The sequence below is a fragment of the Pseudopipra pipra genome, chromosome 11 (assembly GCF_036250125.1).
Source record: "Pseudopipra pipra isolate bDixPip1 chromosome 11, bDixPip1.hap1, whole genome shotgun sequence".
NCBI classification, from domain to species: domain Eukaryota; kingdom Metazoa; phylum Chordata; class Aves; order Passeriformes; family Pipridae; genus Pseudopipra; species Pseudopipra pipra.
Window position 1 is genome coordinate 16943907 of NC_087559.1, and position 26094 is coordinate 16970000.

The 26094-nt window shown below is 47.4% G+C and overlaps 2 protein-coding genes across 7 annotated transcripts in view; one reads left to right on the forward strand and one right to left on the reverse strand.

Moving 5' to 3' along the window:
- MAPKAPK3 (MAPK activated protein kinase 3) overlaps positions 1-26094 on the forward strand; it is a 125454-nt gene that overhangs the window by 55037 nt on the left and 44323 nt on the right. For 2 of the 6 annotated variants that reach the window (XM_064667864.1, XM_064667865.1), the window contains exon 3: positions 20303-20639. In XM_064667864.1, coding sequence (XP_064523934.1) covers positions 20303-20639 — 337 coding nt within the window. The other 4 variants (XM_064667866.1, XM_064667867.1, XM_064667870.1 and 1 more) reach the window with 4 other exon arrangements.
- CISH (cytokine inducible SH2 containing protein) lies at positions 3084-12015 on the reverse strand. The gene is made up of 4 exons (XM_064667884.1): positions 11818-12015; positions 11280-11573; positions 6612-6835; positions 3084-6124 (listed from the first exon to the last, which is right to left on the reverse strand). Exons 2-4 carry the CDS (start codon positions 11324-11326, stop codon positions 5622-5624), a joined length of 774 nt encoding a protein of 257 aa, XP_064523954.1. The 5' UTR covers positions 11327-11573; positions 11818-12015; the 3' UTR covers positions 3084-5621.

The following is a 26094-nucleotide window of genomic DNA, read 5'->3' on the forward strand; positions in this document are numbered from 1 at the left end:
CCCAGGGCCACTTTGTCATTTTCCCCTAAACTTGTTTTTCGCTGTGTAGCAGAGGTGATGATGGATGTCTGAGGGATGTTGCAGCATTGTGCCTGCTCCCTGCCCTACTTGTTTGTGTGGTGAGTAGCAGGAGCCACATGATGGTTTTGTTTCTCAGGAAGTGGCAGTGGAAGATCAAAGTGGAGTTCACATGAGGCAGCATTAGCCTCCAGATAAAGCCATGTCTCCACGTGTTCCTGTTCCCTCACACTGGCACCTGTGATTATAAAAAAAATACAGAGGCAGGCCCGGGTGTGGGCAGAGAATAAACATGTCTCAGAAGAAATTAGTCTGAGTCTGAACCTGTTATCAACACAGGGAGCTGCTGCGTGGCCCTCCTGGCTGCCCTGCCCTTGGGCAATACTGGCAGGACTGGGTTCCCCTGGACTCCCTCTGAAACATTCAAAGCTGAGTTGCTGTGAACAGAAAAAGAATGAACGTTTCTGCCCAAGGACAGGGCAGATCTCTTTAAATAACATCTTATTTTTCCCTCTGACTGGTCTGTTTCCTAAGGAGCTCCCAGTCTGGTGGTTTTTTCTCTCATTTTCCCTGTGAATGACAGGTGGGGGTTGCTGACAGTGTGACATGAGTGTTGTGACAATGCTGCTCGGAACTGAGGGAGTTGGAGGATGTTACTTGGCATCCAGAGTTGCTCTGGCACATCTTCACTGGATATTTCCACTCCAGACCTTTGGACTACTGATGATTTCAGGGCTGGGGAAGAGGATGATGCATTTCCATGAGGATTGCAAGTGTCTCAGCAGTGATAAGGGAGAGACAGGAGAGTACTGTGGTACTTGGCTTCTGACAGATTTGAACATGAGAACATGTTTGGCAGAGCAGAAGAGCCACATATACAGTGTCCAGTTAATTCTGGGTTTAATTCCCTTAGTTTCATAGATAACAGGTAAAACTGACGATGGAATTTGGACTAGAAATGGCAATAGGTCAATAGCTGGAAACACCTGACCACATCTGTCATAAGAGAATGAAATACAGTCTGCTGATTCACTTTCTTTGGTGCTGGTTCCCCTGGCTTGGGCTGAGGGAAGCTGAGCACCTGAGAGGATCTGAGGAAAGGAGTGAGATTTCACTAAATTAGAAAGGATAGGGACATGTGCACATAAAGGGGTTATTTTACCCTTCCACGTGCTGCTGTTTCAGAAAGCTGATTATTTAAGGCAGAAAACAATTCCGTGTGTGCCTGACAAACTGAGGATTTCTGCTGGGGCAGTGAGCTGTGCTTTCAATCATGGACTGGGATTTCTATTCCCAATCCTATCACTGTTTTTCAGACTCTGTCCATGCTCCACATCCTCATTTCTATCTGTAGATAGAAACTAAAGCAAGAGAGAACCCAAATAGTTGTGCATTGGCTCAGCAAACTACACAGGTGTCACTGGGAGTGGTGTGGCAGCTGTGCCTTGGTGCTGATAAAGGCCAGTCTGCATTTCTGTGAGTGCTGCTGTTTCCAGGGATGTGGAAATTAATTGTAAAAGTCAGTTCAGTCTGCACAGAGGTTTGGCACAGGAGTTTTCAGAACATGAACCTGTTTTCTTTAACAAAAGGTGCAGGAGTGGGAGTTGTTCAGATAACAGCTGATGCAGTAAAACCATGTGTGACTGCAGTTATGTGCTGCCTTGGCTCCTGCCAGTCACTTCCACCTTCAATCTGTGGAAAGGGAACAGCAGGGTTTCATATATGTAGCCAGGGGAAGAGTTTAGCCCAGCTAAGAAGTTTAGAAATGACTTAATAATTATTGTGTCAGAAATGCTGCATCTTTCTTTCCAGTGTTTTCCAGGGTTTGCAAAGCTCCCTTGTAAAGATGGATGCAGCTTTTCCTTCCTTTTGTTTTCATGTTTCCACTTTGGTTGTGTTTTGCTTCTACCCTGTCTAGCTCTCTTTCCACATTTCCCATAAAACCAAGAGGGACGTGATTGTTTTTGTGCAACAACTTGATCTGGAACAGATTATGCCTTGCCAACATTTCCTGGTCGGTGTGCAATGGAAATCTACCCATGGTCTCATGTTGATGAGGTTGTGGAAACAATATTTGCTAGGGAATGCCAGGGCCATGTCTGGCATAGGAAGGACAGCACTGCTTCAGGGATACTTTGAAGCAGGATTTTGAACTTTAAAGCCAGTGGTTCAGAAAGGGAGAGGGATGGAGAGGAACTAGTTCAGCTTTTTTTTAATTTCCCCTGAGCATGTTTTTCATTTTCCGGTGGTTGGGAGCACACTGCTTGCTTTGGGCAGGATGGAGGGACCGTGGCCGGAGCAGCTCTCCTGGGAGAGGAGCACGGAGGGGCCACAGCAGAGTCACATCCCAGCAGTGGTGTTGCCTCAGTGTATTCCCTGCATTTCAGAGACAGGACAGATGGGATGGCCTCTGTCTCCTCTGACAGCACAGGGTGTGGTGTCACAGCTCCCCCGTGGTTCCCCCACCTGCTGTGTGCTGTCTGAGGTGCTGAGAAGGGGAAGGGTGCACAGACAGACTCCAGACACCGGCACACTGAGGCCCAGGGGCAGCAGAAGCAGAACACAGAGAAAAGCTGCCGTGGGTCCCCCATCCCCAGCACTGTCTGCCCTTCATGGACCCGTCCTTCAACACTTGCCATGAGCAGACCTTTTCTTTGGGGCCAGCTTGAACCCTGCTGTAAACAAGTTGCCAAATTTCCAGTTACGTTCCGTCTCCTTTCCTCTACATTGTAGTGGTTTTCTGTGGCACACAGAAGCAACACAAAAATCATTCCTGTGTTTTTCCATATCATTGAAAAATGTTCCTTCAGTCCTTATTAACTTGGGACTTGGGATCTGCCACTGCTCATCTGTGTGCAGTAGAAACCAGGCCCACACTGATGAGGATTTTGGTGTTAGTTCTCCCAGTATCTGAAAGGCCTATTTTTGTTAAAGGTGTTTGCGTCTTTCTTGAAAAAAAATAGTCAAGAGTTATCCCACTGTTCTTAGGGAGGATTTCTGTGAATAGGAAACAAATTCATCCATTGGGATTTTACCAAAGACTTTTACATTGAGTGGCTTTAAAGTATATTTAAAATGTTTATTTAAAATCCAAGTCAAATGATTTTTAACAAACTGTCTCAAGATAGAAGAAGCTGACTTTTTGGAGTAACTGTATTGTTTATTTGTTGTATTGCAGTAGCACCTAGAGATCCCTACTGTGCTAGATGCAGAACAAACACATAACAGAGCTGGTCCCTGCCTGGAGCTCACAGCCTTCAGCTTGGCCTCTGCCTCGGGGGTCAACCAGGAGCTCCTGGGCTCTCTTGGGGCAGTGAGATCAAACCTGCAGCTTGGCCTCCTCATCACCCCCAGCACAGGAAAGATCAAGTAGGAGGCAAGTTTCAGAGAGCTGCACAACCTGCCCTTTCCTGCTGTACACTTCTCCAACTAATTTTTCCCAAGCTGTAGTTACCAAGCCTGTGGCTGAGCCATGTGGGCTTCCTGAGATCACTGCTGCTCCTTCAAGAGCTGTGGTTTCCTTGTTCCCAGTGTCCTCAGGCAGATAGAGGTGTTTGGATAAAAGGAAGCCTTTTCAGTGGTTTATATTATTTAAAAAAAAAAAAAAGTTTTCCTTTTTGTTTTGCCTTCTACATTTTCATTCTCATTCAGTACCTTCCCATGGTTGCTGCCATATGGGGCAAGAGGGAAGGATATACCAAAAAGCAAACCTGACATCACACATGCACACTGTCAATCATCAAAGTATCAAAAACAAAGCTTGCAAGAGCACAAACTTGTATAAATGTGGAGAGAGGGAAAAAAAAGGACATTGACTAAGCACATCAGGCCATTTTGTCCCTTTAGGCAGCTTTAGGAGAGGGTGGAAGAAACTCCACCCATTTTTGGAGCTTGTCTCCTGGGTCACCATCCCATCCTTTTCCACCTTCTCTCCCAACGCTCAGGTATAGCTGGGATTTGCCTATTCTGATTTACAGACCCTTACAGAGACAGTCCCAGGGAGAGATGAATGAGGCATCCTTAACATTGGTTCATGCTTGATCAAGTTGGAGGGTCTTAGGGGAAAAATAAGCCAAACAATAGTTTCTCTAGACCTGTCTGTTCCCTTCTCTACTCCCACTCAATGGCATGGACTGGCTCCTATGGGCTGGGAAGGTGATGGGATTCAGCAAATGAACAGGAAAGGGCAACTTCTCTGTCTGTGCTGGTTTTGGGCAGATCCCATCTGCTGTTTGTCCCTCCTGTGTGCAAAAGAGCGAGGGCAGAGCCATTGTGCTTCAGCTGCAGGGGGTGAAAGGGATGGGGCACCACAAGTAAACCCAGAGCCAGCAGTCTAATTAGGGATAACAAACATGCAAGTCAGAGCAGGGGCGAGGAGAGGTCTGGACCTTGGCAAAAAAAACCTTGCATTGTGGTTTCCAGTGTGTGCTGCAGCCTGGATCTGCTGGAAGCCACAAGGGTGGCTCGTGACTCAGGCTGGCAGCAGCAGAGCAGCCGGCAGTTCAGCCCCGTGTCAGGAGAGGGGGGGCAGCTCCTTCTGCTGAGGTGCTGCTGAGGTGTTCCCCCAGAACTAAACAAATAAATAGCCTGAAGCTGTGAGTGTCCCTGGTGCAGCTCAGCAGAGCTGGCTCTGAGCCTCTGCTCCAGCAGACCCTGGTCTCGACCGGCATCTCCAGGCAAGGGCAATGTCAGAGAGGAGCTCTTTCAAAACACAGGCCAAACGCAGGGTGCTCTGCAACCAAACCCCTCTCCCTGCCTGTGAGAAGGTTGGGTTTCTGATTACTTGTTTCTGAATGTTTTGTCACAAACTTCCTTTGGGGATGGAGAAGATGGAAAAAAGATGGGGTGAGTGCTCCCCGGCCCAAGCTCAATATCCAGAATCTTTGCTCAGAGCTCTCAAGGAAGAAGGGCTTCCTCAAAGAAGTCTCCTGTCCACAATGGGAGGAGATGCAGCACCTGTCTCTGGGAGCTCCCACTGTGCTCTGAGGTTACAATACCCCCTGTAGCTAAGGAAGGAAACTGTAGAGATGAGTCTAGGTACAGTCTTCTGAGTTCCACATACCCAAAAGTCTGTGGGAGCTTGGATGTGGACTCCTGTAACCTGTTACAGGGACAGGCTCAAACAGGTGCTGTTTGGATGTGAATCCTAATCCAAATTCCCACAGAACTTTGGCTGCCACTTGGCTGGGAGCCTTTATCCTATCTCTAATTCCACAAAAGAAACAAAAAAAAAACCAATAAAGTAAAAGGTGCTTTTAAAATACCACGAGGAGAGAAACTGCCATGGAAATAAATAGCAAAAATAACAACGTTAACGTGCCCGGTGTCACAGCAACTCTGAAATTCAAGTAGTGTGCCCATGCCCACAGTGCCTTCCACAGCCACTGCCGGCACAGGCTGAGGTTCAGAGCTCCGCTTGTGTCCCGTTGATCACTGAAACCAACTCCTCCCTGGCTGGAATGGACGTGGAGAGAAGGGGAGAGGGGAGATGGATGCAGTCTCTGCTGACAGTCAGGTCTTTGCTGTGCCCACCCGGTGCCGTGTTTTAGCGGGACGGAGGCACAGAGTTCTCGTGTTTCTGCCTGAGATAGAGCGGCCACGGTTCAGAGCTGGAAAGGGTATTGCTTCAAATAGTCCCCCATCCGCCGGGGCAGGGGCAGCTGGTCCACGTCCGCCGTGCACTTGTTGATCCGCAGCCGGCACAGGTGCTGCAGGCTGGGAATGTTGTCCTTGCGGCCCAGCGGCCGGATGAGCTTCAGGTGCACTGCGGCTGCTGCCAGCTCCTTCTGCAGGGGAGGTAGAGGAGATGGAGGCGGGTAAGGAGTCTCGGGCTTGCTTTCCGTCGTGCAGGACATGACATAGTGCTGGATAAGACTGACCACGTCTGGGAAGGCCAGGATGCGAGGTTTGGACAGGTAGTTGGAGTCCAGCCGGAACTTGCTGTCGGTGTATTCGATGCGCACGTTGGTGGGACCTCGGTTTGTCTTGACGGAGAGTGTGAACAGGTAGCTGGGGTGGGTGCTGTCCCGAACCAGGAAGGTGCCCTCAGGCATCTTCTGGAGATGCTGCTTGGCCTCACTGGCAGTGATCGAGCCCCAGTACCAACCTGGAAAAGCATCCGAGAAAGAGCATGTTAGGGAAAGAATGCCAGGAAGGACTGGCAGTATATTTAGGGAAGCCTTAAAGCCTGTTGAGTTCAGGGCCTGGGAAGCAACCAGGGCCAGAGTTGGCAAGACCTTCAGAAATTAAGACCAAGTCAAGTTCTAAGGGTTTCCTGCCTATGCTTGTCGCTGCTGTGCTGGGGCTCGGGGTGAGGTTGGCTGCTCTGCAGCTGCTGCAGTTTACAGAGAAAAACCAATTTTTTTGCAGTTCTTTCTCCCAATTCAGTTATAAAAGATAAAGCTTTTGCTTACTCTAGAAATAAGTTATGATACATGTTTGTAGATATTGCAAATGCACTTGCTGCATGCACAGGAGTCAGCCACGGCTGGGACAGGTTCCCATCTGAAGTGGGACTAGGAGATTCTTCCTGCAGCTCCCTGAATTGCAGAGTTGGCTCCCTGCAGCCCATGACTTTGGGAGTTAAGCCTTACCAGATTCTCGCAGGTAGGAGAAGGTTTTTGCAATGCAGAGAAGGTCTTCTTCAGGGTCCCGTGTCTGAGGTGGGTTGCTGTCTGGAACTGGAGCTGCAAAGGCAGGCGCAGACTCCTCCTGGAAGGCCATAACTGGGAGAGGCTGCATGATGGGCTCTGACAATTCCTCAATGCCCCTGAGTGACAGTCTCCTGATCTTTTCCTCCGCCAGCAAAGGATGAGGTCTGAAATGAAGGGCACACTGCTATTTCTCCTTGCCATGAAATGGGTTGTAGTGTCTGTTCAGTGCATGTGACATTGTACTACAACATGTTATGTTTTATAAACAGATCCTCAACATGATTATGTTTCAGAGAGAGGCAGGGAGGGGGAAATTACACAGCTAAAGATGAGCCCTTAGAAACAGGGAGAGAGAACTGGTCTCTTTGGCCTTGTAAGATGGTCTGTCTTGCCATTTAGGTCCATCCGAACCTGGTATTTATAGATGTTGCCTTTTTAATATGTAGTTTCAGAGGCAGTAAGGTTTATAGCAGCATTACAGCTTCATTTATATGATTACAATGTTGGAGCATTTGTTTCTGCCAGTGGGTTTGTTAGCCATTTACTGCAATATAATTAGAAGCAGAACTGGGAATAGCTTGGGTTTTGTCCTACCCACTTTCTGCCCAAGGATGACCTGATCCTGAACGAATCTGTTAGAACTCAGAGTGAGCTGATCGTGTAGTAGAATAATGGGAATTCTTATTTTAGCCAAGCCTGTGCACTACACCAACCCCACAGCACAACAAAGATCTCGGTGTGACTAATCCCTGCAGGATTACAGCGAGATGAGGTTCTGCCAGGAACATGAATCCCTTGTGGCCTAGAGAGAGCATTAGTGTAGCCATTCATCATCTATCACAGTTTCACAGAGCCTGTAGCTCTCATGGGCCATGGGTGCTCCTTCTCTGCAGCATGGAGATTCCTAAAGGAAGGCAAAGCTCCAGGGGGAGGATGGATGTCAGAGGCCAGGGAAATCTCCATTCCCAGGCAATCTCCTGAGTAAAAATTACTTTCTGCCTCTGTGTAAGCTCTTTGCCTCTGCATGCCCTGTAGTGCTGCATGTCCTGTGTTACATCTCCCCCGTGCATCTCCCACACACTTGAGAATGTTCTTTCAGACATTTAACATAAAAGGTGGCTGAGTTTCCAGAGAAATACATTCCATTCTCAGCATGACACTGTCCCTGCACCACTGGAGCTGGTGGTGATCGCACAGGCAGCAGCCACGTCCCCCCATCACTGAGGAGGGGAGCAGAAGGAGACTCTGAAGCCATAAGCACTTCCTTCTGCTCCTCCTCTTTCCCTGTGCTCTGTGTGAACAGGGACACTGTAGGTACATGTGTTGTCAACCGATCCACCACCTGAAACTGCCGAGTCACAAGCATGGGACAGGGAGCAAGAAGGGATGTGAGGGAAAAGTAGATTAGAGAGAACCTGAAAGCGCCTTCACACTGATTTGTGAATGACAGCCTTGAGCAGTTCCCCAGCTCTGCATTTCTAATCAAACAATATAGGCTTGGAGGAAGGTTTTTGTAAAACAACTGGTAAATTTAAATCTACAGAGACAGACTTCTTGCCCTTGCAATACATGGCATAACCCCACTGTTCTGTTGGTATTTAGAAAAGAACATTCTTCCTTTTTCCATGTGTCAAATCACACGTCAGAAGCAGGATGTCTACTTGGTGTTCATGGCATCTGATCTTTATTTCTATTAATGGGTAGGAAACCAGGCCAAATAAAAGTGATTGCTGGCCCATATCCTCACCAGGCACCCTCGGTCACAGGGACTGCATTTTCAGGGGCTTTCACAGAACTCTGCATCTGAGGATACTTTTATACCTGGAGATCACTGTTGGGAAACGTCCAGCTTCTCTTTTAAATCCTACCTGAGATACCTTTGTAGGAGCTGAGGGCTGCATTTTTCAAGACATCTGGATGTCTCCATCTTAATGTCATGGCCTTCGCAAATGCCTGGTTACCTGCCTTCTTGGGGAAAGAGGATTCCCACTTCTCCATTTCCTCCCTTTCTGAGCAAGGAGGACTCTAAACCAGATCCTGCCCTGTGCTGAACCTAACTAATAATTGGTGCAGTGCAAAAAGGGTGTCCCAGGCTGCTGGCAGAGCAGTGTCTCTTGGGGTGTTCTTATACCAACTGTTCCCACAGTTGAAAATGACAGTGACCAACATCAAGGAAAATCATTCCTGCTCCATTCGCTGCCCACTCGCTCCCCAGAACTCAAATACTGCAGTCCAGAGGCCAAGTCTCTCTGAACTTATTTTGTCCTGGAAAATTTTTCTGGCCTACCTTTGAGAAAGGTTTTACACATGAAGAAATCTTTTCTTGATCCTAGCATGGAGCTTTCTTATTTTCTTTTTATATACCTACTATGGAGAGGAAAATAGGAATTGGCTGAGAGACTGGGAAGGAAGGGGGAGAGAGGAAAGCTACGCAGGGAAATGTCCGCCATGGATCGGGAGTACAGCTGTTCCTTTCGGGGCTGTATCAGTTCACACTTCCCTCCCCAAAAGACACATTGACTGTGTGAATTTGTCACTAGATTCCTTTTACAGAGCCACTTGGATCTCTCTGAAGCAGAGCCCATGTGCTTGAGATGAGGTTTCCCACTGTACTTTGTGCCACCTGAGGCTGAAGGAGCCCAGACCTCGTCGTCACTGTGGAGATCCTTCCACCACAGAAGGGCTGTGCTTACACACTTCATAGTTTCCTTCTATACACCTGCCTTTTGCCTCTCTCCCCCCCTACAAAAACTCCTAGTGCAGCCATAGGCCCAAAGGGGAGTACAGTGGAACAGAGGAGGGGGATCAGAAATTCTCATAGACCGGGAGGTTCTGGTGTCCTAAACAACTTTGTCCGTTGGTTGAGGAAACAAGAGCTGCTGCTGGGATCAAACAGAGCAGCTCCAAGCACAGGAAAGGGAGAGCTGAGGGATCAGCAAGTAATGGCAGACTACAACTTTTAATATAAGAACATTTGCAAGAGGGTTAAGAAGGGTTTGCTGGGATAAGGACAGGCTGAGAAAGGTTTGCTGACATGAAAAAACCCATAATGGGGCAAAGAAAGGATTTGCAAATAGTCAGTGCTTGTAAGAAAGAAAGCAGAGGAGAGACGTGGAGGATCAGGACTGAACACAGTGAAGCTGTGAGGAGGAAGAAAACAACTATAGAAAATTTGGCATGTCTAGCTGGTAGTCTGTGTGGAGTCTCGAGAGAAACAGCAAATGAACTTCCCTGTGCTTTGGCAATTAGTGTTTCAGAAAGCCTTGGAAAGGCAAGAAAGTTCAGGAGAGTCGGATATGTCTGATATCATTCAGTGTTAGCTTTGCAGTTACTGTGCTGATAAGGTAAACTTTGTAACACAGTACAAACAGTACAAGGAAAAGTGTGCTGAGCTGGTCTCCCTTCCCCTTCCATCAGCTATGCCCCAAGACTTCCAAGTGGGAGCTTGGTCTGAATAGGAAAGGAGAGTATGGAGTCCAGGATATATGAAATCCTACAGGATAATAAAAACTGAGCAATAAATGGTCATAAAAACAGATATTAAAGGCAACCATCTGCACATCTGGCTCCACAACAAGTTCTTAGTGGGCAAGGGAAGCAGTAGCTCTGGTATGTTGACCTTGCAGGAAAGCTTCAGTTAAGGGTTTCCCAAAGCCCAAGTGGCAAACTGAGTTCCCTGTGCTGTGGTTATAAGAACTGCAACTGCAGACTGAAAATAAGAGTGAAAACAAACCCACACGGGTAGTAGGAAATTATTGGTAAACACGAGCTCTCCTTGTCTGTAGAACAGATTTTGGGGGGAAATGGTAGAAAAATCCCCGTGCTTGTCATTGAAAGTAGACAAAGGAGGATTTTCCTCTGAGGAAAATCCCCTGAGCGAGGAGGGAAGGGAAATACTGAGGCGATGGCTCAGGATGAAACAAACGCTGACAATTTCCAAATATGCAGCATGTGTAAAATGGCGTGTGATTCCTGCAGAGCAGGTATTTATCAGTTGGTGACCTGAGCTGATCATGGGGACACTGAAGTGCCAACACACCGGTACCAGACACTGATACCACCGGAGAAGGCACTGGGATGTTCCCTGTTGTGCCCCATGGCTTCCTTTCTGCTGAATGCTGTGTATGTGTACAGACAGTTAAGCTTACACATGAAACAGCAGAAAAATGAAATCAAGTGTTTAGCATAAATATCTCCTCAGAAACAGACAAAAGCACCTGAACTCCAGGGAAGTTTTTCCCTGTAAGCGATTTGGCCAAGAGGCCATTGGAGAACACTTACGGTCTCGGATCTGTCCCCCGTGATGCTGCACACGCCCCACTGAGCACCAAGTTTTCACTCATTTGTACCCTCACAAAGGCTTTGAATATCGTGCAGTTTTTCAGCAGTAGAAAGCCCGGAAATCAGGAATACTTTACGGTCCCATGATCTCGGCCGTGGAATCTGAAGCGCAGACACACGCACACAGAACTCGGCCACCTCAAGTCATTCCCGTTCCATCACAGTCACACACGGCAACTCACACCAGCTGAAAAACTGTCCCGGAGAACCGAACTAATTACAGTTATCGAACCACAGCTTTTCAAAGGAGACCGGAAAGTATCTTACCCCTGAACACAGAGGATCATGTCACTCCTGGACCAAGGGAAAAGCATTAAGTCTTCAAGAACGTGGGAAATGCTCTCTCCTCTTCTCTTCTTGCCGCCTTTGCTTCCCCGAAGCAGCTGGTTCAGCCTCTAGTTGGGGTTCACGGGGAGAGAAGGCTGGAGAGTCCCAGCAAACCCCTTCCGCAGGAGGTTGTTCCAGCCACAGGAAAAGCCAAGCAGAAGGCGAGCTGTCCGAGACAGACTTCAGCAACTTTGGCCAGGAGAACGTGTGCAGAAAATATAATGTATTCTTCCTCTGCTTTTCAGAAAACAGCAGCAAAAAAAAAAAAAAATAACCAAAGGAAATTACATATAAAGAGGAACTAATCTTCCTTCAGAGCAGTCTTTTAGAAAAAGATACTCAGAGCGCTCTGAAATAGTAATAAATAGGTAGCAATAAATAAGGTCTCCCCGGGAGGAGCCGGAGAGCAGCGACCTGCTTTTGCGCTGGCTCCGGAGTAATGAGGCTCCGTGGAAGGAGGGAAAAAAAAAGCGCAAACCTCCTTAGTAATCTTTTGTGTGCCCCTTTTAATCTGTTCCAGGAAGTGAGGGATTCCTGGAATCGTATTGTGTTCGCATCACTCTTCCTACATCAGCCACGCGGGGGGGGGGAGACTCCCCAGCGAGGGTATAAATAGCCGCGTCCAGGGCGGGCGCGGCGCCGCTGCCTCGGCCAGGGGAGGGCCGGGCAGGGCCCGGGGCCGGAGCGGAGCCCTCCCGGCGGGCAGGGCCGGGGAGCGGAGCCGTGCGGGGCCGCCGCCACCGCCGCGCGTGTTCGCGGAAACGCCTTTGATCCATTTCCAAGAACTTTCCAGGAACGCGGGGCGGGCGCTGCCAATGGGCACCGCGGCCGCTCCCGCCGCATGCGCGGGGCCCGCCCGGGGCGGAGCGCGGGGCCAGCGGCGCCCACCCGCCCTGCCCGGGCCGGTCCCCCCTTCCTTTCGGTTATTCCCGTCCGTTTGTCGTTTCTTCCCACTTATGGATTTGTAGGTTTTTGGTGTAATTGTGTGTCCCCCCCCCGGCCGGCGTTGCCTCTCCGTGTCGCAGCAGCACCGGGTGCTGAATGAGGGGCAGGTCGTGGGGCTGGAGGGGCAAACAAGGGAATGGGGCAGTTTTCCAGTGAGTCGTGGTCCAGGGGAGGAGGGTGGTGTGGTGCAAGCTCTGCTAGTCGAGGCAGCGAAAGTGTCGTTGTCGCACCGCACGGGTTGCCTCATGTTCTTGGTCACCTGGGAATCCCCCTGTGAATCAGGATTTCAGCTCGGTAGAGTCGCCTGGAAAAAAGGTTACGGCACCACCGTGTTACCGTGCAGATCGCTGTCTAATAAAATTGGGTGAGCCAGGAGGAAATATTACGGTTGCTTTTAGGGTTATTGAAGCTTTTTATTTTTAAACACTTTATAACAAAAGCTTGGTCATTCTTTTCCTGCCACGAGTTGCCGCCTCTTCGCATGTCAGAGACAAGAGAGAATGAGTGGTGTGTCTGCCACCTCCATTGGAGGAGATTGAATACTTAAAAGTATTAATAATCATTGCGCCGTTCAGAACCGCAATGGATGGGGCCGCAAGCAGAGGGGAGGGCAGGATGCTGATAAGGGCAGGGCTAGAAGGGTGTTCCCACAGGCATCAGCCAGAGAGCAGGCAGGCTGTGTTCGGCTCCTGACTCAGCCTTTCATCCCTGCTGTCTCCTCTGGCAGCTGCTCAGCCTCCTGCATTGCTCCCATCCGCTTTCTGGACTGCATCAGGGACTGCAGTAATGAGTGCTGATACTAATACCGGGCGGGGAGAGGGGTGCTGAGGGACATCTAAGTATCCAGGGGGACGGGAATGTCATCATGCAGGCACTCCTTGACCAATTTGCTTCTAAGCCTAAACCAGACTTGAGCTCACACTCATCAGAGCGTGTGTAAATTCATAGGAGAGGCGAGGGCAGAGCGGAGGAATTTCAGTCCTCCCCGTTTCTGTGCACAGCAAGTGCAACAGTCAGACGATCATTCAAAGGCTCACCCTTGTAGCTCCGGCTCAGGGTTGCAGGGGGACACCTGCCTGCATGTGCCCCTTCACCTCTAAATCCCGTGCTGTCGAAGCCTCCTGTTGGTGGTGCAGCAGCGCGATGGATTGAACAGGTCTACGCCAGAGAGGTGGGAGCGGCTGCTGCCTCCTGCAAACCGCAGTTAACCCGCACGTTCCGTCGGGATTTGTTTCGTCATCCTCGGAGGGGATGACGCTGCGATCGCGGCTGTGCTGTGCCGGCAGGAGCGCTGCAGCCCGGCACGGGCAGCGAGGGGCTGTCGGCGTGGGTTTTTGCTTAGAATTGGGCTCCATCTAGTGATCCTCTGCAGAGTAGGCTTTGCGTGCAGGCTGAGCAGCCATTTGTGTCTCCGGAGCAGGGAAGCCGCGCTTGGAGCTGTGCAGTGCAAACATCACCTGCAGAAGGGGGTCTCTGTCGGCAGCTTTGTCGCTGCTCTGTGGAGGCAGAGGGTGCTCAGGTCCTCCAGGACCCTGAGAGATGAGCATTGAATCCAAGTGTGTGTGAGCATCAATTAAAGGAGCGTGCTTTTGCACTGGAAACTTCTTTAGGGGCCCAGCTCAAAAAAGGAAAAAATGTTCAGGCTAATGCCTGGGCTATTTTATCTATAAAATTAGTGATTGGTTTTAAATCAGGAGCAGTCAGTGATGCTTCATCACTCTACCTCGTTGGCACTCCTCGTGTACACGGTAATGCCCCAAGAAGGAAACAGCACAGTGTGCAAGATCTGCCAGTGCCCCAGGCCTTGCACTGTCAAGATAAATTGCTGCCACTCCTCCAACAGTTGTTTAAACCCAGTTTATACTGATATAAATGGCTTTCCAGAGCTCAGTGTTGAAGAATTAGGACATTGAAGAGGCAGTAGCAAGAAATATCGAATAATATCCTTGACTGCTAGGCTTTAGTTATGAAAGGTACCAAAGAAAGCTCACAATAAAATCACAGGAGTAAGAAAATCCAGAAATCGTGAGCCAGTTAGTCCCTCAGGAAAGTTCACCAACACAACAGCACCATCTGCTGCTAAATGTGTGTTTGGTAACACCCACTGAGGGTGAGTTACAGCTTCCACTGTGCAGTTGGACATTTCTGTAATCTTGTAGAGTTGGCATAAATGAAAAGTGACATCCAGAATCATAGCTCTTAAGAGGGGTCTGTGTGCCTAGGGGCTGGATTTACCTTCCCCATAAGGACTGAACTCCTTTGGTTACTGCGTGGTCCTTCCCCTGTGCTGTAAGGTAAGGAATAGCATGGGACTGACCAAACATTAGCAATAACAAGCATCTGTTCCTGGTTTAGATGGGCCATCTTGTTATTTGAGTAGGGCACACCACTTTCTGTAATTAAAAACAGGCACAAGGGTGATGAACTTGCTGCTGTGTTTTTTATTTCCCAACCTGGTGTGGAGCAATGGAAGGAGTCTCCGGGGTGTGGGTGAGCTGTGCCATGGATACAGTGACATCTGAGCTGGCTCCATGAGAAGCAGGATGTGCAGAAAGGAATGGGTTTCATTTCAGGCTACAAAAAAATACTTTGGGGTTACTGTAAGGAACTCGCCATATTCATTATCTGAAGGCTTGCTGGCATGTGGCGACCCAGAAGGTTATTGTAGTGTGGCATATGTTAAGAGCTTTTCTGCTTGATTCAAATGCTGTTTTTCTGCAAAGACTGTATTCCTAAGTGGCCTGGAAGGCCATCCTGGGACTTCCAGGCAGTGCTGCCATACCCATTAGTTGCAGGATCTCTTTCAATGAAAGACAGAGATTCATTTCTTTTGCTCCACTGCAGCATAAAATGAAGTGCCATCTCCTGTGGACAGATTAGAAGATTTTTGATGTTTTTGATTTATGATCCTTCTGTGAAAAAACATGTCTTTTTTTTCCCTCTGCTGAAAGGGAAACATTCAAGTGGTATCTCTGACTCCCTCATCAATAAGCTGTGTCCTAAAGCTTCTCTGCTTTAAGTTTCTTAGTGTAGGAGCAGGGATGGAGTCTCCCAAAATTTTCTCCATGACCAGGACAAGGTATCTGTAATAAGGTGTCTGAGTCCAGGGTTATAAAAGCAGCTGTTCTACCCACTTCTGTACTTCTGTACCTGCTACGTGCTGACAGGAAGAATTAATCTTGAGGAATGAAGTCAGGTATTAGGACAGGCTCTCCAGAATGAGAGACTGGTGTTCTTGAGACTTCCCTGCTTCACTGGCAGCTGGTTCATAGCCAGAATTTTGGTTCCTCCTGGAAACCATGTTATAATCCCAGGTTAGGACAGAGGGTGTTGAAAATAAAAGAGAAGTTGTTCTAACAATAAAGCATCAATAAAGATCACTGCCTATGAAAGAGCTTTATAAACCTGGTTTTACCTCAGCCCTGAGAGAAAAGAGCCAGGCTGTTTGCTGATGAGCTTTCCTAGTTTGGTCTTTTTTTTTTTTGTTTCCTTTTTGATAGTCTGAGACAGACACCCCCAGAGCAGAGCTGAAAGACAGGCGAAAAAAACCCATGCATCTAGTTTCTGATTCAGACCACTGTGTACATGACAGGCTAAACTAAAGATCCTACAAGAAGCTTCTTTTCTTCTCTTTCACATCAAAATACTGTGCTGCAGAGCTGCTCTTTCCTTCTTTTAATATCACAGATGCAGTTTCTCTAGAACTTCCTGGGGGATTTAATAAGGTTGTTGCAACCGCCCAACCAGACAAAGCCGTGTCCTCACTTCAACCTGGCAATACAGAGGATTTTCTCTTTGGTGACATCTATATAATGCACCCCAGAGTGTGGATTTCTCATAACAGCAGAAAAATATATAGCAGAAAAATTATATAGCTGTTACCCAAGGGGAAGCAATGTTTCAGAAAAAACAAGTCACGAGTTTTCAGCTGGTGGTGATAATTTCTTTATTATAGCTGATGGGATATCCATGAGATGTTGCTACCAAAGGGCTGACCTCCATGCAAATCACTTTTGTATATAACTAAACAGATACCTGTAGCATTCAGGTAAGTATAACTCCTCAAAATATGCCATCCCTCAGACACATTTGATGACATCAGCTTTCCTAGCTCTCCAATGAGAGCAAACTCAATCATTTCATTTTTGTTAAGAAATGAGACATTTGAAAGTCTGAAATGTCTTTGATCCCAGTTATTAAATTGCATGGCAAACAGGCAGTGAAAATACCCAATGGAATAGCCAAAATTAACCTCCTGTGTTTAAACAGTAGTGCTGTCCATCTGTAAAGCAGGTATCTGTGGTATTCAAGACATGAAAAAATCAGGGACAGCGTATCCAAACTGCATGCTGGCTAAAATATAAAGCTTTTCTAGGTTAAGCCACTGGTTAGAGAAAAGGAGCTGCTGCCTCAAAGCTTATTGCAAGAGCAGGACCTTATTGTTTTCTCCTGTAAGCTATTTTTTATTTTGGGACAAGCCTGGTATAGCTGAGCTACCAAATTCTCTCCTGAAATTAAGTTGTTTTGTGTTGTTGCTGTTGGGGACTTCTGGTAAAAATAGGATTAATGTTTAATTTACAGTTTTAGGGATTTTTGTGAAGATGAAAGAACTTTTGCTGTAGTGGGCTCTTAGCCTGTGATAGTACCGGTTGGGTTTTTTGTAGCTTCAGAAAGCAAACATCAATAAATAAATAAAAACGTCTGTTTGAATGAAAAATGTCCCCCGGCTCAGTGAGCTGCAGTGGGCCTGTCAGTGTGTCCTCCTCCAGCATCTCCAGAGGGTGCTGATGCAGCTCCACCTGCCACGAGCACAAAGAGAAGCTGCAGGATCCAGAGAGTAATTCCCAGGGAGATTTAAAACTGGCATTTGAAAACAGACATTGTGGGAAATCCTCCTGGAGCCAGACAGGGGAGAACTGCAGCCAAGGTGACCACACTGTGCTTGCTCCCCCCTGGGATGCCAGAGGTGCTGGGTGTTATCTCGGGATGTGCCCGGATCCAGCAGGCTTGTCCTTCCCTGGAGCTTGTCAGAGAAATTATAAAACCTTAAGCAGCTTAAGAGAAGGATATTGTACAGATGAATGTTCTCAGCTCTGTACAAACCACACATGGATTGCAAAGGTTGGGATTTCCCTTCAGAGGGGGTACCCAGCACAGGTATGCAGGTACAGTACCTGAGACACCACACAGGTCACTACAGCAGAGCTGGTTTTTGCTTGTGGTCATCCTTGTCTACAGTGAGGCTGTTTGATACTTGGGCTGCAGCTGGAAAAGCCTTTTTTGGAGTTTGTGGTGGATGAAATTAGCAGAGGGTTGGTCTCAGGCCTTACGAACCATGATTCACACTGGGTTTTTAAGGTGTTTGCCCTGTTTAAACTTAGTACTGGTTGCTCGTAGAACAGTGAACTTTGCTAAGGGCAGATATAGACAATATCAAGGGGTGAACCCAAACAAGCTTTCCATCCCAGTAAGATACCCAGTGACTTGAATAATGTGTTTTGTATCCTCCCAGTTTAATTTTCCTCAGCAGGGAACTGTTGGTGACAGACGTGTAGAACCAACTAACTTCACACATCCCGTCTCATTCCCTCATCTTTCCTCCTTTCTTTCCATACAAAGCTTATTCTTGTAATAGTTCGAAAGAGTCACAATTTCTTAATGAAATTCCTTACTTCTGACACACTCTGTAAAAAATAGCAACCCTTCAAGTAGACATCTGCTTGGAATTTTTGCAGTGTTTAATATTTCCCAGAATAGGGCCATAAATCGCCTTCTGCCAGCTTCAATGTGCCAGCCATTGTAATTCCCGCTTGCTTTGGGGAGCCATAGGCTTCAGGGTCAGAGTTACATGGAAAGATCAAAATTGGGGCTGGGAGATTGGTGTGAGTGAATTTATTTCTCAAATTATAAAATGCAGGAGAGAGCGGGGAGATTTAGAAGTTTTCTAAAGGGCCTGACCCCCTGCAACTGTGCAATGGGGAGAGAAATGTAGTTACCTGTTGCAAAGAGAAGGAAATTACCATCCAGGACTAATAGAACAGAAAATACAGGCAGGAGCCATGGGAAGGAAAAGCAGAGCAAGCTGCTGACTGCAGAACAGTGTTATTGAAGGTTTGCAACCTGGGAGCTCAGTTATGGATCCATCTCTGAGACTGCCACAGTGGGAGGTGATGCAAAGCCTAAGAAGGCTGGAAGCCAAACCTGAAAAGAAAAGGTTGGAAATAGCTGTTTTCCTCAGGGATTTGATTAGCCCAGAATAGGTGAACTGAATCGGGGGACCAGGCCCTCCAGCAGCTGAACTGCAGAAAGCCTGGAAGGGAAACCTGAGGCGGAATAGCGGTAGCATCACATCACATGTGATGTACTGCAGATCCGCATCCTGCGAAGTTGAACTACTTTTTATTCCTTGGAGAAAGGGCTCATTAGCCCTTTTAATTATTTTCCTTACTGCTAGAACTCCAGATGCCATTATGTTACGTAAAATGACAAATGTATTTTTAACTTGTAAAGCATGTGAACTTTTAAGTTCCTTCCAGTGATACGAACACAGCTCCATTTCAATGCGTGACTCATCTTCACATGTAGGGGAAAAAAACCTCAGCGTTTCACATCCCTGTAACCACACGCCGTGCACCGGGGATGAGCGACAGTTGCTGTGGGAACCACCACTTTTAAATGTCCTGACTGTGCCCCCCAAAGTGCCAAGAAATACTGACCGTGTGGAATTTAGTGGGAGCATTTAGTGACAGAACCCTTTCGGCTGAAGGATGATTGCCCGGGATCGCGTCTCAGTGCTTTGTTCACATTAACAGCCCGTTTCCAGCAGGGTTTGGAGCGAACGCGGCGATCCTTGCCCTTCCCAAAGGCTCCATCGGGGCAGGGCCGGCGGTGCCACCGCGCGGGCGCGCTGCGGCACCAGCCCGGAGCCGCCCGGCTCCAGCCCGCCCTCCTCCCCTCCGGCAGGGCCGTGTACCCCAATACATTAACACCGTGATTAAAATCACCTTAAAATCACGGCGGGAGCTGCTCCGCACCCCCGCGGGGAACCTGCAGCCGCGCATGAGGCAGCTGCCGCTCCCCGCTCAGGCCCCGCGGGCCCGGCCCGGCCGGGGCGAACCGGGGGGCTCGGGGCGGCCCCGGGGCTCGGTCCGGGCCGGTGCCGCCGCCCGCGGTCGGGCGGGAAGGCGGCGCGCACCTGGCCGGGGCGGCGGGGCGGGCCCAGGCAGAGCCCGCCTTCCCCGCGCCGCTCCGGGAAGCCTCGGCTGGGGCCGCGCCGCCACAGCAGGTAAATCGTCCCCCGTGGCGGAGCTCCCCCCGCTCGGGTCCCCGCCGCCGTCACCCCCCGCCCCGCTCTCCTCGCTTCGCCTCAGGGCTCTCCCCCCTCGGTGAGGGGGCTGCGGGAGCGGCCCCGCTGCTCGTGGCTCAGTGTGAAGGGGGCTCCCGGCCCCGGGACCCGCCCGGGGGCTCCCCCTCGGGGACCCAGCGGGGCCCGCACGGCTGTGGGAGCAGCACCACTGCAACCCCAGCTGTTGGGTGGTTTGGTGGCCCCTCAGCCGTGGGCCGCCTGCCCCTCGCTCTGTGGGCCCAGGCAGTTGAAGCGCTGTCCCAGGGTTCGGTGCCTGCCCAGGCAGTGCCGCTCAGGCGTTTGATTCAGGTGTTCGTGGTTCTCTTGCGTAATTTGGGAGTGTCAGGGTAAAGCAGGGGACCATTGTGGGGATTTCTACATAAAACATTGAGACAACAAGTTGTTGATGCAGATTTATAAGCTTAAGCTCCGTTCTGTTGTACAGAGCTTAGCTAACATTTTAGCCCAAGGCTCAGCAGTTGCTCAGTTTTGGTTGCAGTAAAAGCAGTGATTTATAAGTGCAGACTGATGCCAAAGTGTGCTTTCCTGAGGTGAGCCTCCACTCTTGGTCTAGCACCTGGTCATCTTGTTAAAAAAAGAAAAGAGAAAAGTGGTGAGGTGGGAGAACGTTAGTTGACGTCAGTTACTAACGCTTGTTTACATTTTTACTCAGGACTAAATGGCGAGCAAATGGACTGTTTGATTGCTTGAGAGGAGGGACTCTGCTGAGGATACCCGACAGAGTCCCTGTGGGGTATCTCTGTCATCCCAGACTCTTCCCTGATATGGAACAAAGTGAAGGTGAACAGGAATCCCAGCCAGAGAGTCACGTGGAGAGCAAGAGCAGCGTGAAGTCCTTGCCCGGGGGACCGGCCCATGTCAAACTAGAGATTAAAAAACATGCGGTTACGGATGACTACAAACTCTCCAAACGCGTGCTGGGGTTAGGAATCAATGGCAAAGTACTGGAGTGTTTCAACAAGCAGACAGGCCAGAAATGTGCTTTGAAGGTATGTGCATTTTGTCTCTTTTTCCTTATTTATAGTGTGGAGGCCAGAGTTCACTCCCAAAGTCTTGTAAAAGCCACTTGTTCTGTTGCTTCACAAAGAGTGGTGGGTGTAGAATCTGAATATGTGGAGACTTGCTATTGCAACACTGTAGTCCAAACTTGAGTCTTTTCCAGAATATTCTGTGTGAGTTTCCAGAATAATCTTATCAGCTGTGACATTCTCGTGTTCCTACTTAAAAGACAAAAAAGCGGGGGAGAGAACAGTGTCTTGGTATGTTCTGGGAGAAAACTTGCTAGATTTTGAATGAACATGTTATGCAATACTCATGAAGGAAACTATTTTGGATCTTGTGCAATGAATAGGCCTTAACTGAGAAATATTTAAATGTTCATTGATCTTCAGTCTTTCCTCCCTTTGAAGACTTTTCTTAAGGGGCATTTCTAGCTGTTTATTTATTCTCCTATTTTATTTCTGCAATCCATTTACGGAAGGATATTTCCTGGGAAAGCACTGATTACACCAGTATGGCAAATGAGTTTAGCAGATATTTATGGTGATAAGTACCACTTAAATAAATGGAGCAATAACCATTCATTAGAGAACATAAAGCTTGCTTGCCTTTTGTTCTGCAGCTTTTAAACTTGAAGATTTCCCTGATGCTTTTAAACCACATCATTAGGGAAAAAGCAGCCTAAATGAGAACCTGGATAGTTCAGTATGAGAAGACTAAAACCAGCTGAAGTAATTGCCATGGGAATTACTTAAGGATGTTTCAGATGCCTTGCTGCTGTTAATCTGGTTGGCTGGGATGTCTAGGAGGCTTTCAGGTATCCTTCCTTTGCTTAAAACTCACACTGCACGTGTGCTGGGAGCAGGACAGATCTACCTGTGGTAAATTGGAAGGTCTGCCAGGGTCTGGAAAGGATCTTTTCCAAGAGAAGTCCTGTCTCCAACAAAGCCTTTGCACGTCAATAGAACAGGCTGGAAATACCTGGTAGCTTTGGGTATCAAAAAGATTTGTAACAGAGGAACTAGAAAAGCTTATAATACAATAACATGTGGATTAATTCCCATGGTTCCAACACTCTCATGTACTTTATCACACTCCTTTGTATTGGCTTCACGTAGCTGACTCACTGAAGTTTATCATGGGGAAACTGGAGGTTTTGACAAACATGGAATACTGGAGGTTTGTGCAACTCTGAGGTGATCCATTAATCAGATCCTTCTGCAGTGCTATCAACATTAATTTCTATACTTAGCATACTGTGATGAAGGATAATAGTTAATCCTGAAGCTGATCTGCTGTTTCTGAAGAGTTCAGCAGCTTTATTGCTGATTAGAGATCATTCATACTTCAAAGGGTTTGCAGTCATAAGGGCTGGAAGCATTTTAAAACAGGAGTTGCCATTCTAGGGCACAATCCCGTGGCAACAAATATGTTCCAGAGCAAACTTCATAGCTCTTGAATCAAATAGGAAATATATTCCTATGGATACTAGCATCCATAAAATATTCTTTTACTTCAGCCCTCAGACTTGAGGAGAGGGAGAGTTGAAATTGCTGTGCCCTGATAGAATGTCTTCTGCTTGGAGAGGAACCTGTGGTGGAGTCTCTAATACCTGTTCCTTTTTAGCACTGATTGAGTTGGCTGATTTCTTTTCAGAATTTCTAAAATATATTAAGGACCAAAGTACCACCTCCCCTTTCCCCAGTCATTACATGGCACTAGTGACTAATGCATCACTGAAATGACCCTGTATAGTGTTTGTCATCCTCTCTCCAGCCCAGCTGTGGAACGTGTGCACTTTTCTTCTGGAAGGGACAGAACTATGACAGAAATATTAAGATGTTTATGAGCTCTGTAGGGATTTTAAATGGCAGATAATGGTTTGCTGCTTGCATGTGTGTATTTCTCATCATTGTGCTGAATAAAAAGGTAAACATGCAATTAAGTAAAACTGCAGCCCAGAGAGGATCTGCTGTTCTGTCCAAAGATGGTCTAATGAGAAGATTACCCAACAAGGAGGCATAAAAACTGTGCTTGGTTAATTGACAAAGAACATCTTTTCCTAGCCCTGGAGGATGAAAATATTCAGAGGAAGTTTTTCCATTGTTTCTTGTGAAACCTGGACTCAGTCACACAAGTCCCAGACTTGCTCCAGATGAGACTCAGGGCAGTCTCATCCAGTCAAAGCAGTTCTGGAAAAGGGACAAGAAACTCGGAGAAAAAAACTGTTCAGAAACAGCTTCAGAGCAGAATTCTCTGTGCAGGGACAGCAGGCCCTTGCCACTGCTCATTCTTCTCGGGTGTGATGGTGGGGTTATCATTCATGTACAGGAATAGAAAGTGGAGGCTGGTGAAGCTGTCACTGAACAAACCCACCTGGTACGACAGGTAAAGAGAAATGGAGAGATGGAATTGCAAGTTGAACAGAAAAATAAGGGATGCTGGATGGATTTTTTTTTTTTCCAGAGGTTGCTTGTGCATTATCCATTGAGATCTGTGTATATTTGAGGACAGACACTTCTGGTTGTGAGTGTGCTCACAGTACCCTGCTCCTGGGAAGGGATGAACATGGCTCCTGCTGCTGAAGTGTAACAGGCTGTTCCCCTTCACACCAAACTTGCCCATTAAGGCAGCTCCTGACTGGGCAGATGGCACTGCTTCCTGCCTGCAGGTTTTCTTTTAAATGGGAACAGAGCCAGCACAGCCAGGATCTGGACAGAAATTACTCAATGGAAGGAATTTTAACAGAGGTACTCAAGAGGAAAGGGCTCAGGCAGGCAAAAATATTCATCCCCAGAGCCCTGTGTCAGTCAAGCACCACATCCTGTAATTGGGAGGTCCCTGTTGTCGTCGTTAGTCCATGTCCATAATTGCAGCTAGTTAGAATTTCCCTAATCATTTTAGAGTGGAAAAACACAAGACATCCTCTCAGAGATACTGCAGGGCTTTGGTAATTTTCCTAAAGTACTGTGTGGCTGGTTTACTCTGCTTGGCATTGTGATTTGCTACCCAGTTTTACAATGTGCTGTCAGCTTTGTCTCTGTCAAATTGAAATGCCACACACATTGCTGCCCTGCTCCAAAAAATCTCATCTGGTTACTCACTTAGACACATAATGACATTTTGGCTGAACAGCACTGTTTCCAAATAGTGAGAACACAGGGATTTAGAAAAGTAGAAGCATAAACAAAACTGCTGTGCGGGACTGTGGCCTTCTAGAAAGCAACTGTGTTTTGGTCTCTGTCTCCCTTACAAATAGAAAACCTTCTCAGATCTCTTTCCACAGCTCATCCAGAAATAGCAGTCAAGTGAAGTCTAGTCACTCCTCTATTTTTATCTCCTCTTTGCCAGCCTGCCCCCTTCCGTTCACTCTACCTTTTGGGGCTAAAATTTAACCTCCACTTTTTTAACAGTGACATCAGCCCTAAGTGTTCTCTGCTGGTTTTTGCACTCCTCACTGTTTTTAGGGAGAGGAGGAGACCAAAATAGCTGACTACCTGTGAGGATAAATGTGAACTCCTGGGACTTGCCTTCCATTAAAAAGCCCCACCAACCTACAGTTCCTTGTTCTTTCTTTCCTTCTCCCTCACTTCTTTTTCTTTTTTGGCACAAATTCCTGCTAAGTGGTGTTAAAATAGTATTTCAGTGCATTTGATGATCTACTTGGTTTTTTGTGAAATGTGGTAGAAAGGGCTCAGAGCTGGGATGAGGAATAGAGAGCTAGAGAGCCTTTCATGAGGTACTGGGACTTCTCTGCATCTGCAGCTTCAGGAATTTGGTGGATGTTTCAGGATGTAAAACAGTGTTACCATTGCCATACTGTTCATCTTCAGTACACAGATGGTGCTTCTTTCCAGGAGAAAAAGAAGGACAAGTCAGGCATAGCAGGGAAACAAAGACCCTTGGAAGTTCAGGAAAGCAAAGTCCATTGGTTATGAGTGCATGGGTACTTGTGGTGTGAATAACTCCTGGATGACAGGATAGCAATGGGAAAGTGCTTCTCCCTGAAGCACTGTGTGCTGCAGGTGTCTTCCAGTCACCTGAGACTCCTCATGGAATAGTTTAGGTTGGAAAAAGCCTTAAAGATCATTAAATCCAACTGTTACCTCAGCACTGCCAAGTCCACCACTGCCTGTGTCCCCACGTGCCCCATGTGCACACAGGCCTTATCCTCTAGAATAAACAGGGAGTTAAGCCATCACCTGCCTCATGGAAAATGTGTTTTGCTGAAAAGTGTGTGTAACCTGCTGATTTGAAGGCAAATAGGCAAAGCCCAAAAGTTAAATACAGCAAAAAGCAAACACAAAACTGACCACGCTCCTTGCCTTTTAGGTTTAAAGAGAGTTTGGTGAATGATAGAAATGATAATTGTAGAGTAGGAGGCTCTGCTGTTACCTGTAACACTATTAACATAACGTTCTTCTCAGAACCAAGGAAGGCAGGTAATGGAGAATGACATTTTGCCAAACAAGCCCTTCCTGGAATGGTTCTTGGGACTTACACAAAGGACTATATAGGGAATGTTGCTTTGCCTTCCACAGTGGAGTCGCTGTGGGCAAAGACAGGCATTCTGCCTCAACTTAATTTCGTTCAGTCTTGAGCTATGTTTCTGCCTTTCACTCAGTTGTAATGTTTCTGATTACATTAAATAATCCCACATGACAAAAGCTAACAGTGGGACAGTCTGGTTTCAGTCAGTATACCCTGAAGCCAGGTCATGATTGCTCACAGACAGCAGACTGTACAGTCCAACGTATCTGTTTTGCAAGTTATCTAAAAAACTGGTGCTTGTAAAATACCCTGTTTGCTGCCTGAAATAAGATGATGCTGAAGGAAAATGATGCAGCAGTGGGGAAGGCAATGCATACAGTTATTTTAGGTTATTTTAGGCTGATGATTGTAGAACAGGAAATGTTAACAGTCTTCTTAGATGCTATACATTGCAGTCTTAGAGAAGAAGAAAATTATACCAGAATGATGAAAAATTTCAACGTTTTTGGAGTAAAGAAGAATAATATTGTGCTAAGCTTTGAACTGCACTGAGAATTTGGGGAACCCAGTTTAATGCCAGGTTTTGTGCAGGGTGAAGGAGCTCTTCCTTTACTGGAATGATTGCATGTTTCTGGAGGAAATTAGCACTTTCTAGTGAAGTATTTTGTAGTTCCCTCTTACCTGCCATGTTTCCTGCAGCCTGTTTATACTGGTTTATCTCATGCTACAGTAAATTCAGTGTCAGTAACACGACTTAGTGTGAGTAATAAAGTCAGGGAGCTGTGTGCTGGAGATCAAAGCTGGATACAGACAGAGTGGAATGAAGATGAGTTCAGAAGAGTTCTAGTTAAATGGCAGCCCTGGGTGTGGAGGAGTGCCTAAAATATGGAATAGCATGAGACTGGTCCTTGAATTTTATCCTTCAGTGCCAATCTTGGTAACTATTACGTAAAT

Excerpts from the sequence above, each read along its gene's own strand:
- CISH (XM_064667884.1), bottom strand. The coding sequence starts at position 11,326 with ATGCTTTTCCCTTGGTCCAGGAGTGACATGATCCTCTGTGTTCAGGG. Across the intron at positions 6,836-11,279 it reads ATGATCCTCTGTGTTCAGGG|ACCTCATCCTTTGCTGGCGG; the intron begins GTAAGATACTTT and ends CCTTCATTTCAG. Across the intron at positions 6,125-6,611 it reads CTCCTACCTGCGAGAATCTG|GTTGGTACTGGGGCTCGATC; the intron begins GTAAGGCTTAAC and ends ATGCTTTTCCAG.